Here is a 14,558-nt window from a genome sequence, read left to right as displayed (position 1 = left end):
TGGAGGGGGCTGGAACTATTTTAAGCCTTCAATGATTCAGGTTTTACCTCCAGGAGCAAAATCCTGCTATGAAGCGACAGTAGCCCAAACTCTGGCTGGGACTGGATTTGTTACTTTGCAAAATAAGTTCATCAGGAAGCATTGGGCGCCATTGGGGCCTCATTTTGATTGATAGCTCTTTGTAGTGCCAATACTACTACATGTAAGAAGATATTTACTTTTAGGACCAATGGAAGATGTGAGGGGATAAGAGTTAAGGGATAAAGTTCATGGGTTAGAGGTAAGGAGAGTGATTTACAGGACTGGCAGCAGTCATTTCTGTAATACCTATATAAGACCACAGCTTGACCTTTGACACCAGTGGTAGGGGGTAAAGGTTATAGGGTTAAGGTCAGTGTCATGAGGCCTTACAGTGCTAGCAGCAGGTCTCTATGTAGCACCAATATGAATGTAGTTGGACCTTTAGTACCAGTGGTAGGGGTTAGGGGTTGGGGTGAACGGTTACAGTTAAGGGTTCAGGGTCTTGGGGCTTTACAGGACTGGCAGCAGGCCTTTCTGTAGTACCAGTGGGAACACAGTTTCACCTTTAGGACCAAGGCACAGTTGGCTGTCGGCTTATCTTGGCAGGAGTCGTCCACCGCTGCCGATGCCACTGGGGCCGGCGCTGAACACACACACACACACACACAAAAGACACAAAAAGTATAAAAAATGTGGAAAAGGGAAAAAGTCTAGACGCTCCTTTTGAAGTCAGCATGAAACAGCATTTTGAGAGCATCTTGTTTTATTAATGTGATGTATTTCCTGTTGAAACAGGATGTTGGGGCGGGACATAACGCGGGGAGGGATCATTCAAAAGTGTAAACCAATGGGATATCAGTTAGGGAGAGAAAGGCAGTTTTATTTGATGGGAAGGGAGGAGGGGCGGGATTGGGAAGCAACCAATATCATAAAAATATCACTCAAATGAATGCTAGAGATTGACTCTCATTTGTACAGCCACGGTAGAAAACAGCAACTTTTGACATTGATGAATTTGATTTACAAAGCTCTCATACAACTTTGATTTGAGCAGAATCCAATGTGAATGGTGAGTTCTTGATGGCAGCAAAAAAACACCTTTGGCAGGAATACACATGAATACACATCTGGGAAGCTGGTGTTTAGTCATCTAAACGGAGCTACTTTACATACTTGTTTTACTTGTAATGATGTAAATAGAAGTTCATTTACCAAACTGTGTCCTCAATTGACGGAACTGAAACTGAACTGAAGCGTAGCATCAGCTAAATGCCTAAATAGTAAAAGTAACCGTGTTGTATTTGTACCTGGTGCTTCCGTCGGACAGCTCTGGATTTCACAGCTCTGTCTGGCTTCTGGTTTGAGGGCGGAGTCACAGCTGTGTCCCCTGGTCACAAGCTCCTCCCCCTGGTAGCACTTCACCTCCCGAACCCGAATGCCACTCCCACATGTCTTACTGCACTGAGGGAGGACGGAGGGGAAAGGACAGGAGAGACGTTTTCCTTTTTCTCTAGATGTCGTTGATGACAGGTAGACAGACAGACAGGTAGATAGATAGATGGACAGACAGACAGATACCTGTGACCAGGATGTGGTGAACCATTTGGAGCAGGGTCTCTGGAAGCAGGAAGAGCTGGTCTCTGGTTTATTGGTTTGGTCGCAGCTGCTGTCCGGAAACTCTTTGAACACACCGCCTTCCAAGCCGGCACACACCACCTGACGCTGCCGCACACCACGACCACACGTAGCATTACACTGACACACACACACACACACACACACACACACACACACCAAACAAAATAGAGAATTGACTCAAATTTTATTAGAGATATAGACCATCATTTATTTGATAATTTAAGATGTGGATATGGTCACTCATGTTCTTGGAAAAAAAATAAGATAATAATAATCATAATAATAATCATCAATACTACTGCTACTATTGCTACTACAACAACAACAACAACAACAACAACAACAACAACAACTACTACTACTACTACTACTACTACTACTACTACTACTACTACTACTGCTACTATTGCTACTACAACAACTACTACTACTACTACTACTACTACTACTACTACTACTACAACAACAACAACAACAACAACAACAACAACTACTACTACTACTACTACTACTACTACTACTACTACTACTACTACTAATAATAATGATAATGATAATAATGCAGACAAAATTAATCAGAGTTTACAGAGTGCTTTAACAATTAAATGAAAGCAAAAAAGTAACAAGTAATGTAAAAGGTGATATTGATTCTGATTAGACTCCACACTGTACAGCATGTATGGACTGGGTCTTTAAGTGTGTGAATGTTTGTTTACCTGTTGCCACTCCTGTTCAACCCAGTGGGGGGGGCAGTCTCTGTCGCCACAGGGATACACAGCCAGTGGGCGCAGTGATTGGTCACACTGCTCCTCTGACATCACCACCCCGCCTGACGAACGGCACGCCACCGCACGCACCATCCTGCCCTCCCCACACACACCTGAGCACTGGCGCACACACATACACGCACACACACGCACACGCACACACACACAAAGATGTCAATTTCACACAGTCAACTCTCCTAATACACACCTAAAGCATTGGGTCAGTCCTCTTTTAATTCAATTGACATGTAAAATTGAAATTGTAATTTGCATAAAAATGATAAACGTTGATTCTCTCTTATTTCCCTTGTTTCTTCATAAATTGGATATTGAATGGAACTGACCCAGAGAGAAAAATACACTGTAGCTTAGTGTGTATCGAGTGTGTTTACATATATGTATATACAGTATAGAAATATATAGCCTTTATTTATAGTGTATGTAATTGAGTCTTTAATACTAGCACAAAGCTTTACACGATAAATATAAGTGTGAGCAAAAAAACAAAGCATATATATCAATAAATTTACAGTATTCACTGTATATTAACCACCTAGTCCTGGCCAGTTTGAAAATGAAACTGAGGAAAGGTTGGGCAAAGAACTCCAGAACACGCTACAATGTGGAATTCCTAAAGGACAGAAAGACCCTGGAAGATTTCCGCCTCACCCTTGCCAGTAAGTATCAAGCCCTACAGGACTTACAGGAGGATGGATCCCATCATCCCCACAAGGAGTGATAACAAACAAAGGAAACCTGGACCACAACATGCAAGGAGGTTCTTGGAAAGAAAAAGACCCAACATAAAGAATGGATCTCGGTGGACACACTGAAAAAAGTGCAAGAAAGAAAGGTTTTAAAAGGGGCCATAAATAATAGCCGAACTAGAGCAGCTAAGGTAGCAGCACAAGAAGATTATACTAAAGCACACAAGGCAGTCAGGAAAAGCATCAGGAAAGACAAAAAGACACACCTAGATAACATAGCTAAGGATGCAGAAAAGGCAGCAGCAACAAGAAACATGAAACAACTGTACGACATAACAAGGAAGCTGGCAGGGAAATACCAACAAACGGAGAAACCAGTCAAGGCAAAAGATGGAGCAATACTCACAAACCCAGAAGAACAACTTGAAAGATGGGTTAACACTTCGAGGAGCTCCTCAACATGCCAATACTTCCAGACACTCCAGATATCCCACCAGCAGAGACTGATTTACCAATAAACTGCAATAAACCCAGCAAGGAAGAGATAAAGAAGGCCATCCGTCTCCTGAAGAATGGAAACGCTGCCAGCCCAGATGGGGTCCCTGTCGAAGCCATAAAGGCAGATGTTAACATCTCTACAAACATGCTGTACAAGCTGTTTGGATCCATCTGGCAGGAGGAAGTGATACCAGAAGACTGGAAAACAGGTCACCCCATCAAGCTCCCCAAAAAAGGAGATCTTTGGGACTGTGGAAATTACAGGGGAATAACACATCAGTGCCTGCCAAACTTCTCAACAGAATCATCCTCAAGAGACTCAAATCTGCAATAGACGCCAAGCTCAGAGACCACCAAGCAGGCTTCCGCAAAGACAGATCATGTACCGACCAAACAGCCACCCTCCGGCTCATTGTGGAGCAGTCAATCGAGTGGAACTCGTCCCTTTATGTCAATTTTGTGGACTACGAGAAGGCTGGACAGGCAGTCTGGACAGGCAGACACTATGGAAGCTCCTGAGACACTATGGAGTCCCCATGAAGCCTGTTACACTAATCCGCAACATCTACGACGGCACAACATGCAGAGTCGTGCCTGCTGGCAAGTTATCAAACCCCTTCATGGTGAAGTCAGGAGCGCGGCAGGGTTGTCTCCTGCCCCCATTATTGTTCCTACTTGCAATTGACGGGTTCCTGAAAACAACAACTAAAAACAAGAGAAATGGAATCCAGTGGACAATGTGGATGCAGCTAGACGACCTTGACTTTGCGGATGACTTGGCCCTCCTGTCACACAACCACAAGCAAATGCAGAAGAAAATAACCGACCTGGACTCCATTTCATTCAAAGCCGGACTCAACATTAATATCAGAAAAACAAAGGTTCTAAGGATCAATACAAACAACAACACCCCGATCACTCTCAGAGGACAGCCGCTGGAAGATGTCGACACATTCACTTACCTGGGAGGCATGATAAACAAACAGGGTGGCACAGGTGAAGACATCAGGGCAAGAATACAAAAGGCTAGAACAGCATTCATCACACTACGAAATGTCTGGGGCTCCAAAAACATCACAATCAAAACAAAGTTGCGGCTGTCCTGAGCTGGAGGGACCGGGTTAGTAACATGGACCTGTGGAGAAGAACTGGACAGGTCCCAGTCGAGGAAGAGGTTCTAAGGCGGAGGTGGAATTGGATTGGTCACACCCTCCGAACCCCCCCTCCCCCCCCCAAAAAAAAAACACCTGGGGGCGGGACCTGGAGGCAAATGTAAAGACATCTGGCCATACCTGGGCGGAGCTGGAGAAAATTGCCCAGAACAGAATCCTGTGGAGGACCGTTGTCGGCCTATGCTCCACTAGAAGAGATGGGCTTAACTAACTAACTAACTGTATATTAATTGTTGAAACAGTCAATCTCATGTTACAATTGTACGTGTATTTAGTGTGTTTTGCGTGTATATTTGAGAGTGTGTGTGTGTGTATCAGTGTGTGTCTTTATTTCCCTGTAGCTATAGATGTATTGGACCCCAGATCCCCAGTTAGAAACTGTCCATCATGTGTCAGTGTGTGTTTTAATGTGTGTGTTAGTGTGTGTTCAGTGTACTGTTTATGTCCAGTATATAACTCTGTATGTGTGTGTGTGTGTGTTTGTAAGTGTCTTTAAACTCACGGGTCCCCAGTCAGAAACTGTCCATCGTCTGTCACAGGGCGGGCCTTCACATTCCTGACTCTCAATTGGCTGAGAGGACTCGTTGCATAATCGCGTTTCCATGGAGCAACGAACCTCACGAGTCCGAACACCCCGAGATCCACAGCGCGCTGAGCACTAAACCACACACACACACACACACACACAAGGAGAGAGTGAGAGACAGGCACAGAGAGAGAGAGAGAGAGAGAGAGAGAGAGAGTGCAGTGTGTGCATCAACATTTATAATTTTACGATTGAAGACAGGCGAATTGTGACCCTTTTGGTTTTCCGTAGCCATCTGTATTTTTACTGGTTAATGAGTTGGATATGAAGAAAAAATAACCATTCTAGTCAGAGATGACTCATCACAGTGCAGTGTTCAAAAATACCACTGCTATTGCTTCTCCTTTTCAATGCTTTTCCTTGAACAATTAAACTCACATCAGTGTTGCTTTATTTTATTCATTTTATGTTCTTTGGTTTTCAAGTCAAAAATGATGCTGCAACAAATAAGCGACCTATTTTTATAAGACATTATTGCAGTTTTATTCGAGTTCTTGATATGTTTAGTTTATTTGTTCTCATTGAAGTTGAATATTTGAGCATTATGTAATTGTGTATTGATATGTGTATTGATATATTGTGTATTGATTATGTATTGATATTGATGTTGAAGCTATGTTGTTTTCCACAGTGCTTTTGGTTAAAATAAAACAGTGAATGTTCTGTGACATTGCTTGATGGTTTTTCGTAGGAACAGTGATATGAAAATCTCTCTCTCTCTCTCTCTCTCCTTACCTCTGACCAATCAGAGACCTCCCACTGTGGCCCGCAGCTCTGGCCGAGGCAGACCTTCCTATTGGCCGGCTTGTGCAGGTCATGTGACAGACACAGCGAATCGTAGACGGAGGAGTCGAGGCCGGGCGACAGCATCTTCCAGCAGCGTACGGTACGGTACTGAAAGCCCTCACCGCAGGTTCGAGAGCACTCGCTCCAGCCGCTGGTCTCCCATCTGAACAGAGGGTGAAGCATTGGGGAGAAAGAGAGAGGGAGAAAGGGGGGGAGAGAGAGAGAGAGAGAGAGAGAGAGAGAGAGGGAGAGAGAGAGAGAGAGAGAGAGAGAGAGAGAGAGAGAGAGAGAGAGAGAGAACATTAATGCATCCTCAATACAAAAAGTTTCACATCAGTGTTTTAGTTTAAAAAAAAACATATGTACCTATCATGTATGTATCTATCTATTCAGTAAGTCAGTCAGTTAGTTAAAGCAATAATCGCAGTACCTTGGAGGACATTCCTTTCCAGTGCAGAACTCATGTGTCGGTTCTGGTCTGGTCAGAGAGTCACAGTAACTGTCATCTACTTCAGTGCCATCATACCGAACACACAGGGCATAGCTGGCACTGATACCTGGGAATACACACACACACACACACACACACACACACATATATATTAACATACAGTATACAGAGCGCAAATTGCTTTAGGTGATTAGATGAAGCTTTTATGATCCCTGTGGAGAAATTGGATTGTTGCAGCACCAGAGAGAACGATATAGGTAAGAATTGCGCAACTATTTAATACAAGTAATTACAACAAAAGAGCATCCTGAAGACCTGTAATGCTGTGTCTTCATTAGGGATGGGACAATTCGATACGCGTTATGGGGTTCACGATTCAACAAATGGCACTGGATCGCTAGAATGTAAACAATTTGAAAATGGCATTATAAAGTGCAAATAATATAATTTGGATGGAGAGCTTGTGAAATTGTGATGGGCATGTGGGGCTAATATCACGATTCATATTTCAGCCCCACGATACGTATCGTCACATTTTTGTATCGTGATATACTGAATTTCAATATATCGTCCCGTCCCTAGTCAAAATTAAACAGATTTACAGTTTAGCAGCAGATGTGTACATGTGCATCACTAGCTCTTCACATTATCAGTTATACAGATGGAAGAACATACATATATGTGCATGCATGTATTTTCACATTGGTGTGTTTATGTATTATGTGTGTGTGTGTACCTGTTGTACATGTTGAACTGCATGGAGCATAAGCAGAAACCTTCCAGCGGTACATGTCTGCCAGACTAATATCTGGGTCCAGGCCCACATCAAAGTCATTGCTAGAGAGAGATAAAGATGATGATTCAACTTGGATTTTCTAAGTTAGAATATAAGTGACTATTAAAGCTGTACTATGCAACTTTCACATATTGGTGGCCTCAAATATCAGCAAGAGGTAACTGTTTGAATTTTGAGGACTTTATACCCAGAAATCATTAATCACGTGACGTCAGTAAACTGCACACATTACAAATGTAAATGTAGTAACTTCCCATTAATGCAATAGACCGTTAATGAAAAAATTGCTGCTAATAGTGTAAAAAATCCCGTTAACGTAATCAATTTCCAATTAATGTAATAAACGTTACCTCCTGGTAATGTAATTTTTTTTCCCTGTTAACATAATCATTATTACATGAATGGGTTTTACTACATTAACAGGAGGGTAAAATATCAGGTTACAAAAATGTCATAACTGAACTAATAACGTAATGACAGTCAAAATACAATACTGTCACCCATTCACGTGTTTAGTTATCAACTGTAGAGCAATTGGCCACTGAGGCAATCCAACTGGTAGAAATGGAAAGCTTGCCCTCATACAGAGCAGCTCAGTGTGGTAGAGATTTCTATGTTACATATAGTACAGTTACATCACACAACGGGTTCAAATGTAACTTTAAGTAACAACAAGATATGTAGGCAAGCCTCTATGCAGTTATAAGGCAAGTGTAAATGACACAAAGTCACAGAACTAATCTTAATGTGTCTTCCACATGCATTATCTGTTAACACTTTACTTGAAGTGGTGCTCATAAGGCATTATAATCACATTATTATAATACACACAATGTGCAAAAGATGTAGAGGGTTGAATACTTAATGAGGCAACTGTACAGTTAATGACATGACATTAAATAGAATGTAATTTTCGTATGTTTATCTGACGCTTATAATGTAAGAAAACTTAATGTGCACTTCTAATGGTTTTATAATCTGCTTGTAATGCATCACAGTGCATTTCAGGTTAACTGTTACCCAATTTCTCTATTTTAGCCATTCCTTCTCTCTACCTCTCTGTGCTGGCAGCCTGGACTGCAGACACCTGCTGAAGCTGCACCAAGTTAGCAGTGTGTGTGTCTGAGTGTGCGTCAGGTTGTGTTTCTGTGTGTGTAAGAGGGTGAGTGTCAGTGACTGTGTGCGTGTCGGGGTGTGTTTCCGTTTGTGTGTCTGAATGTGCGTCTGTGTGTGTTTCTGGGTCTGTAGCAGAGATTATTTCCACATGTGTTTCTGCTTGAGTATGTGGATCAGTGAGTGTGTGTTTGACAGAGTGTGTGTTTGTGTCTGTGTGTGTCTGGTTGTATTGTAGGTCCTCCAGTAACACATAGGGGGCGTTGTCTTCTAGCAAGGCTGCAGACTGGACACTCAGACTACCTGGGATACAAAGACAGATATAAAAATATATTTTCATTTTTCAAAACTTTCTGAACCTTTTGGAATTAACAGTAATTAAATATAGGTAAAAGAGATTACTAAAAATGATTGGAAGCTATTTTTTATATGAAGCTATATGGCATTAATGTCAAAAATAAAGTAAAAGTAATCAAAAATAGGTACATTTTGCAAAGGTTTATGTAAATGTTTTAAACTCATTAAATTTAAATAGAAAAAAAAAATTTAATTTAAAATTAAACATCATGGAAGTACTTCTTTCCTACCAGGGAACTCCTTCAGCACCAGTGTGTTGTCTAAACCTGAGGACTGGTTGGGCTGCAGACCAGAGCAGAGGGCGGAGCCAGACAGACAAGGGCCGTGGCCTGCAGCAGGACCAGGAAGTGAGAGCAGAAGGTCCAGGAAGTGGTCTCGGTGGTGGAAGGGGAAGGGCTTAGCGGGGTGAGTGTTGTTAGGATTGGACGGCTCGCTGACAATCGAGTTGGAGGTACTCCCTTATTGAACAGACACAAACACATACCAGTTTCTTTGACTGAGTGATGAGTATTCCATGGTCTAAATTAAAAGTTTCCAAGAGTAAAATTCTGGGGTAAACACTGAATACTGAGTATATTTTGTAAATATTGGCACAAAACATTGTCTATTGGCAGATAAAAAAAAAAACACTTAATCTTAATAAATAGAAAGATCTCTGACTCACGGTAGCCAGCCGGTGCTGGAGGTCCCTGCTCTTCCACATCATTGTGGCTGAATACATCACCAGTGACATCAGCCGGTCTGTAGACCAACATGGCTATTGGCGGTGGGGGGCTCGGCGTCCGAAGCTCCCAGATTACCTCCTCCCCCTCCTCCTCCTGCAGCTGGACATCTGATTGGTCAACAGCTCCCAGCTGGATGTCGTATTGATGGACAGATGATACACCCCCCCTGCTGTGGTTCACCGACCTACCTTGAGCCTCTCTGACGTCCTCGTTAACCTCGTTATGGGTGTGGTTAAGAAGGGAGTGGGAGGGGCCTGAGGTGATGTCATCCGTAGTGGTGATGTCATGAGAGTTGCGAGGGACGGTGTATTCGTAGGTGATGTAGGGGAGCTTCCCATTTAGGTTGTAATACTATGTGCACACAGAGAAAAATACTGATTAACTCGTTAACTAGTTAATACTAGATACAAACAGATTCATAAATAAAGTTATAATTATACACAGATAGACTCGCCACATTCACATCATATTGAAAGAAGCGGAAAAACAGGATGATATCTTGCTACAACTTGGCAGCGTTTAACTCATGGAACGCCTACATTCAAAATGGCATATCTATTGCAACAACTTGTAAACAAGTTACTTTAAAATCAGCCATAAACGAACTGCAGCAACTGCTTGCTTTTCGTATGCAGAGTTGATTGTATTAGTGTAAACATAACTGATAATTTTGCTTTTTATAACCTTGGACTGCCGACATCGGTGGATTTGCTGCCATTTTTGCTGCCTGTGCCACTTCTGCAATTCGCAACGGCAAGTGGGAGATATCGAAAAAATATTCCCACAAAATCTTCACACATGTCCTACCTGTAATTACCACTAGGAGGCGGACATGAATGTTTTTTCCCCAGTCGGCAGCACGTTTACAGTAAATCCAATATGACGTGAATGTGGCATAAGCTAGCTAGACATGTGCATTGTCTCCACTAGCTAGGTTCAGCCTGGCTTAGTGTTATGGTTTGGTTTGCAGCTCCACTAGCCAGCTAGCTAAAGAATCATTATTTGAAAATTCATGAATGCACCATGTGCAGTTTATTTGGTATTTTTCTTCCAATTACTTATTTTGTTAAAGAGTGATAACTGCTAAAACAGAATTCAGCAGAAAGCTGCAGAAACATACAGGAACTGTTGTATTTAGAATCAGTTTAGAATTAGTCATAATGTTTTTACTGTACATATCTATGATCTTTCTGTGTGTGTGTGTGTGTGTGTGTGTGTGTGTGTGTGTGTGTACTACCATAACATTAAGGCCCTGAAGTGTGGGTCCCTGGGCGATGATGTACTCCAGCCCATCAGAGAACACATTGCTTGGACGACGGTATTTAAACACTGTTCCCGCCACACGGAAGTTTCGAGGGTTGTCAATCACAGTGTCGCCATTAAAGAAGAAATGGCCTGCTTCGTCTGATAGGGCTAGATAGGAGGTGAAACATCGGGAACTAAGACGATGATATTCAAAGATTGGGTCAGAAGCAAAACTTACCCACAGAAAGATAAAAATTATTCTGGAGAAATTGTTCTCTAAAGCTGCTGGCTCTTCTTTTGACAAGGCCTTCTATGCAATGTAACATAGGTTGAATAAACCACTATAGGCTTCTAGGATAGTAGACAATGTAAGGTTGACTGAATTAAATACTGTAATCTAGTAGGTTAGTAATCAAATTAAGATAATAAGCCACTGTACCAAGAAACTAAGAACTCTGAAAATGGCTGAGGTTCTGCCCCCACCGTGGTTGTAGGAAGTGTTTTTTTTAATTTATTTTTGTCATATAGTTTTCTTAAAAGTTGGTTATTGGTTCTACACATTGAATTTGTCCAAAAAGCTAATAGACACAGAATTGCATGTAATTTGTCACAGTTGGAAAGAATGATTACAATTTGGAACCTATTTAGAGGGGTAAATTGACTGGCTCCAGGAAAATCACCTCAGTACTTGCTTCTCTTCACAGACTCCCAGTTTGCTTCAGAATTTACTTTAAAATTGTCTGTGTTGCGGAGAGGAAAACTCTGACTGTTGTTTGGGCATACGCACCTAACAGCAGTTCAGAGTATTTGGCCTTCTTAGAGAAGGTGAGTGGGGTGTTGGAGAATGGAGAATGGAGAATACTATACCTACTGACTCCATAGTCCTACTGGGAGACTTCAATGCTCATGTTGGCAATGACTGGGATATCTGGAGGGGGGTGATTAGGAGGAATGGCGTGGTGTGTTGTTGGACTCCTGTGCTAGCCATGGATTGTCCATAACAAACACCATGTTCAAACACAAGCAGGCTCATAAGCGAACATGGTACCAGAGCACCTTTGGCCAAAGGCCTATGCTCAGCTTTGTAGTTGTTTCATCAGACCTGAGGCCATATGTTCTGGACACTCAGGTGAAGAGAGGGGCTGAGCTGTCAACTGATCACCATCTGGTGGTGAGTTAGATCAGAGGGCGGGACAGGCTGCCGGACAGGCCCGGTAGACCCAAACCTATAGTGAGGGTTTGCTGGGAATGCCTGGTAGAGGACTCTGTCCAGAATGATTTCAACTCTCACTTCCGAGCGCACTTTTCCTGTATCCGGGCAGAGGGTGGGGACATGGAGTTGGAATTGACCCTGTTCAAAACCTCTATCGTGGAAGAAGCTGCAAGGAGTTGCGGCCAGGAGGTGGTCAGTGCTTTTCATGGCGGCAACCCAAGAACCCAGCTGTACTTCAGCTGCCAAGCCTTCCGGGCCTGGCTGGCACGGACGACCACAGATTTAGTGGAGAGGTACTGGCAGGCCAGAAAGGCTGCAGCTGTGGTAGTTGCAGAAGCGAAAGCCTTGGTGTGGGAAGAGTTTGGAGAGGCTATGGAGGATGACTTTCTGACAGCCTCAAAGAGGTTCTGGAACACCATTCGGAAACTCAGGAGGGGAAGGCAGGACATCGCCCAGGCTGTTCTCAGCAAGGGTGGGGAAATGCTGACCTCAACTGGGGATATTGTCAGAAGGTGGAAAGAGCACCCAACATGAGATTTGTCCTGAAATGCTTAAGATTCTGGACATTGTTGGGTTATCTTGGCAATGTTGCATGGATTTTGGGAACAGTGCCCTTGGATTGGCAGACAGGGGTGGTGGTCCCCATTTTAAAAAAGCGGGACTGGAGGGTGTGTTCCAACTACTGTGGAATCACACTACTCAGCCTCCTTGGGAAAGCCTATGCCAAGGTGCTGCAAAGGAGACTCCAAACCTCAGATTCAGGAGGAGCAATGCAAATTCTATCCTGATCGCGGAACAATGGACCAGCCTTTTATCCTCTCACAGATAATCAAGGAGTCATGGGAATTTGCTAATCCTGTCTACATGTGTTTTGAGGATTTGGAAAAGGATTACAACCATGTTCTCTGAGGTATCTTGTGGGAGGTGCTGTGGGAGTATGGGATGCCAGGGTCACTGTTGCGAATCATTCAGTCCCGTTTACACTTGGAGCGAGAACTGTCTGCATTCTTGGAATTAAGTCATGCACGTTGAAGGTGGGCATCGAACTCCGACAGGGGTGCGCCTTGTCCCCTCTCCTGTTTGCGATATTCATGAACATGATATCAAGGTGCAGCCGCAGCCTGGAGAGTGACCAGTTCAGTGTGTTCAGTGTGTTCAGTTCAGCTGAGTGTGACACAGTGGGGATGAGGATCATTACCTCCAGGTCTGAGGTCATGGTCCTCTCCCAGAAAAAGGTGCCTGCCCCATCCAGGTGAGGGGGAAGCAGCTGCCCCAAGCATAGAAGTTTGGGTATCTCGGGGTCTTATTCACGTGATCGTGAGATTGACTGCTGGTTAGTGGCATTGGCTGCAGTAGCTGAGCCACAAAGCAAAGCTCTTGATTTACCGGTCAATCTTTGTTCCGACATACGAAGGACATCGGAAGGACATAGGTAACCTATGTCCTTACCTATGGCCGAGATAAGGAACCTCAGAGCAACACAGAGGAACCTCATGTTAAGAAAAAAATATTTTCTTTTAGACTAGTCAGAGAGACTCACTCATTCTTTAATAGAGATCTCCACACATTTATACAGATTAAGATCAATTAAGATCACTTGGTTTAATTCATCCTCTATGACTTGTTTTTTATATGGATATTGTTAATAAAAAACTTCCTGGATCCACTGTGTTGGCAGGACTTCTGTGCTTTTAATATTCAGATCACGCAGAACAACGTTATAGGTCCTAAATGAATGTTGTTAGTTCTAACCCAGTATGCTCTATGGTTATCTTACACAGGATAGTCTCTATCTAATAGACATTTATAGTTTAAAAGCATTTTGTAATCTACCTAATGATTTCTTACTCAGTATATTGACCTTAAAGAAGTTGTAGGTTCTCACCCAGGATGTTCTCAGTCTTGCGTCTCTCTATGATCTGAATATCTGTGGCTCCAACTGGGATGTTGGTGATAAACACATAGCCTGATGACAGATAAAGACACCCACTTTAATAAGAGGGACGTTGGTCTCCTGCCAACTAACCTTCATCAAGGAGCTGCGTAACACCAGAGTGAACAAAAGAGCAAGAAAGATTGACACTAACCATGAAAAATGTCCCAAAAGTCCCAAAAGGGGGACATTAAGATCATGAGCACCCATCACCTCAACTTCTCCCAAAGCTTTCACCGTACTTAAGACTCCCTCCATGCACAACCTCTTATCACCCAATAGAACTGTATGTAAACGTAACTACCATTAGTACTAATTATTATCAATTATTATTTTTGCACAGTATTTGCAAAGTCATTTACTCCTTTCCCATGCCTACAAAACCTTTTCACAGACTCTTCACATGATACCACTTTTCAGCCTCTGGAATTTGCTGTTCTGTATTTGCTGAATGATTCTTGTTTTTAAGTAAACTGATTTAACATCAGTTTATCTTCATTCTATAACTGCCCCATTAACATCAGTCCATGTTCTGGTGGGGTTGTGCACT

General features: G+C 42.8%; 1 protein-coding gene across 1 annotated transcript in view; it reads right to left on the bottom strand.

Annotated features, from left to right (window-relative positions):
• Positions 1 to 428: 428 nt before the first annotated feature.
• Positions 429 to 14,558, bottom strand: part of LOC139928975 (ADAMTS-like protein 2) — a 30,163-nt gene continuing 16,033 nt past the window's right edge. Inside the window, exons 8-20 of the mRNA XM_071921715.2 lie at positions 13,961 to 14,041; positions 10,855 to 11,030; positions 9,557 to 9,968; positions 9,123 to 9,350; positions 8,478 to 8,544; positions 7,363 to 7,463; positions 6,606 to 6,732; positions 6,125 to 6,338; positions 5,306 to 5,461; positions 2,376 to 2,546; positions 1,600 to 1,776; positions 1,329 to 1,482; positions 429 to 640 (exon numbers count right to left, since the gene is read on the bottom strand). Of these exons, the coding sequence (XP_071777816.2) occupies positions 516 to 640; positions 1,329 to 1,482; positions 1,600 to 1,776; positions 2,376 to 2,546; positions 5,306 to 5,461; positions 6,125 to 6,338; positions 6,606 to 6,732; positions 7,363 to 7,463; positions 8,478 to 8,544; positions 9,123 to 9,350; positions 9,557 to 9,968; positions 10,855 to 11,030; positions 13,961 to 14,041 (2,189 nt within the window). The 3' untranslated portion in view covers positions 429 to 515. The remainder of the gene's footprint in view (positions 641 to 1,328; positions 1,483 to 1,599; positions 1,777 to 2,375; positions 2,547 to 5,305; positions 5,462 to 6,124; positions 6,339 to 6,605; positions 6,733 to 7,362; positions 7,464 to 8,477; positions 8,545 to 9,122; positions 9,351 to 9,556; positions 9,969 to 10,854; positions 11,031 to 13,960; positions 14,042 to 14,558) is intronic.

This window comes from Centroberyx gerrardi, chromosome 13, assembly GCF_048128805.1.
Source record: "Centroberyx gerrardi isolate f3 chromosome 13, fCenGer3.hap1.cur.20231027, whole genome shotgun sequence".
NCBI classification, from domain to species: domain Eukaryota; kingdom Metazoa; phylum Chordata; class Actinopteri; order Beryciformes; family Berycidae; genus Centroberyx; species Centroberyx gerrardi.
This window is presented reverse-complemented; position numbering and strand designations above follow the sequence as displayed.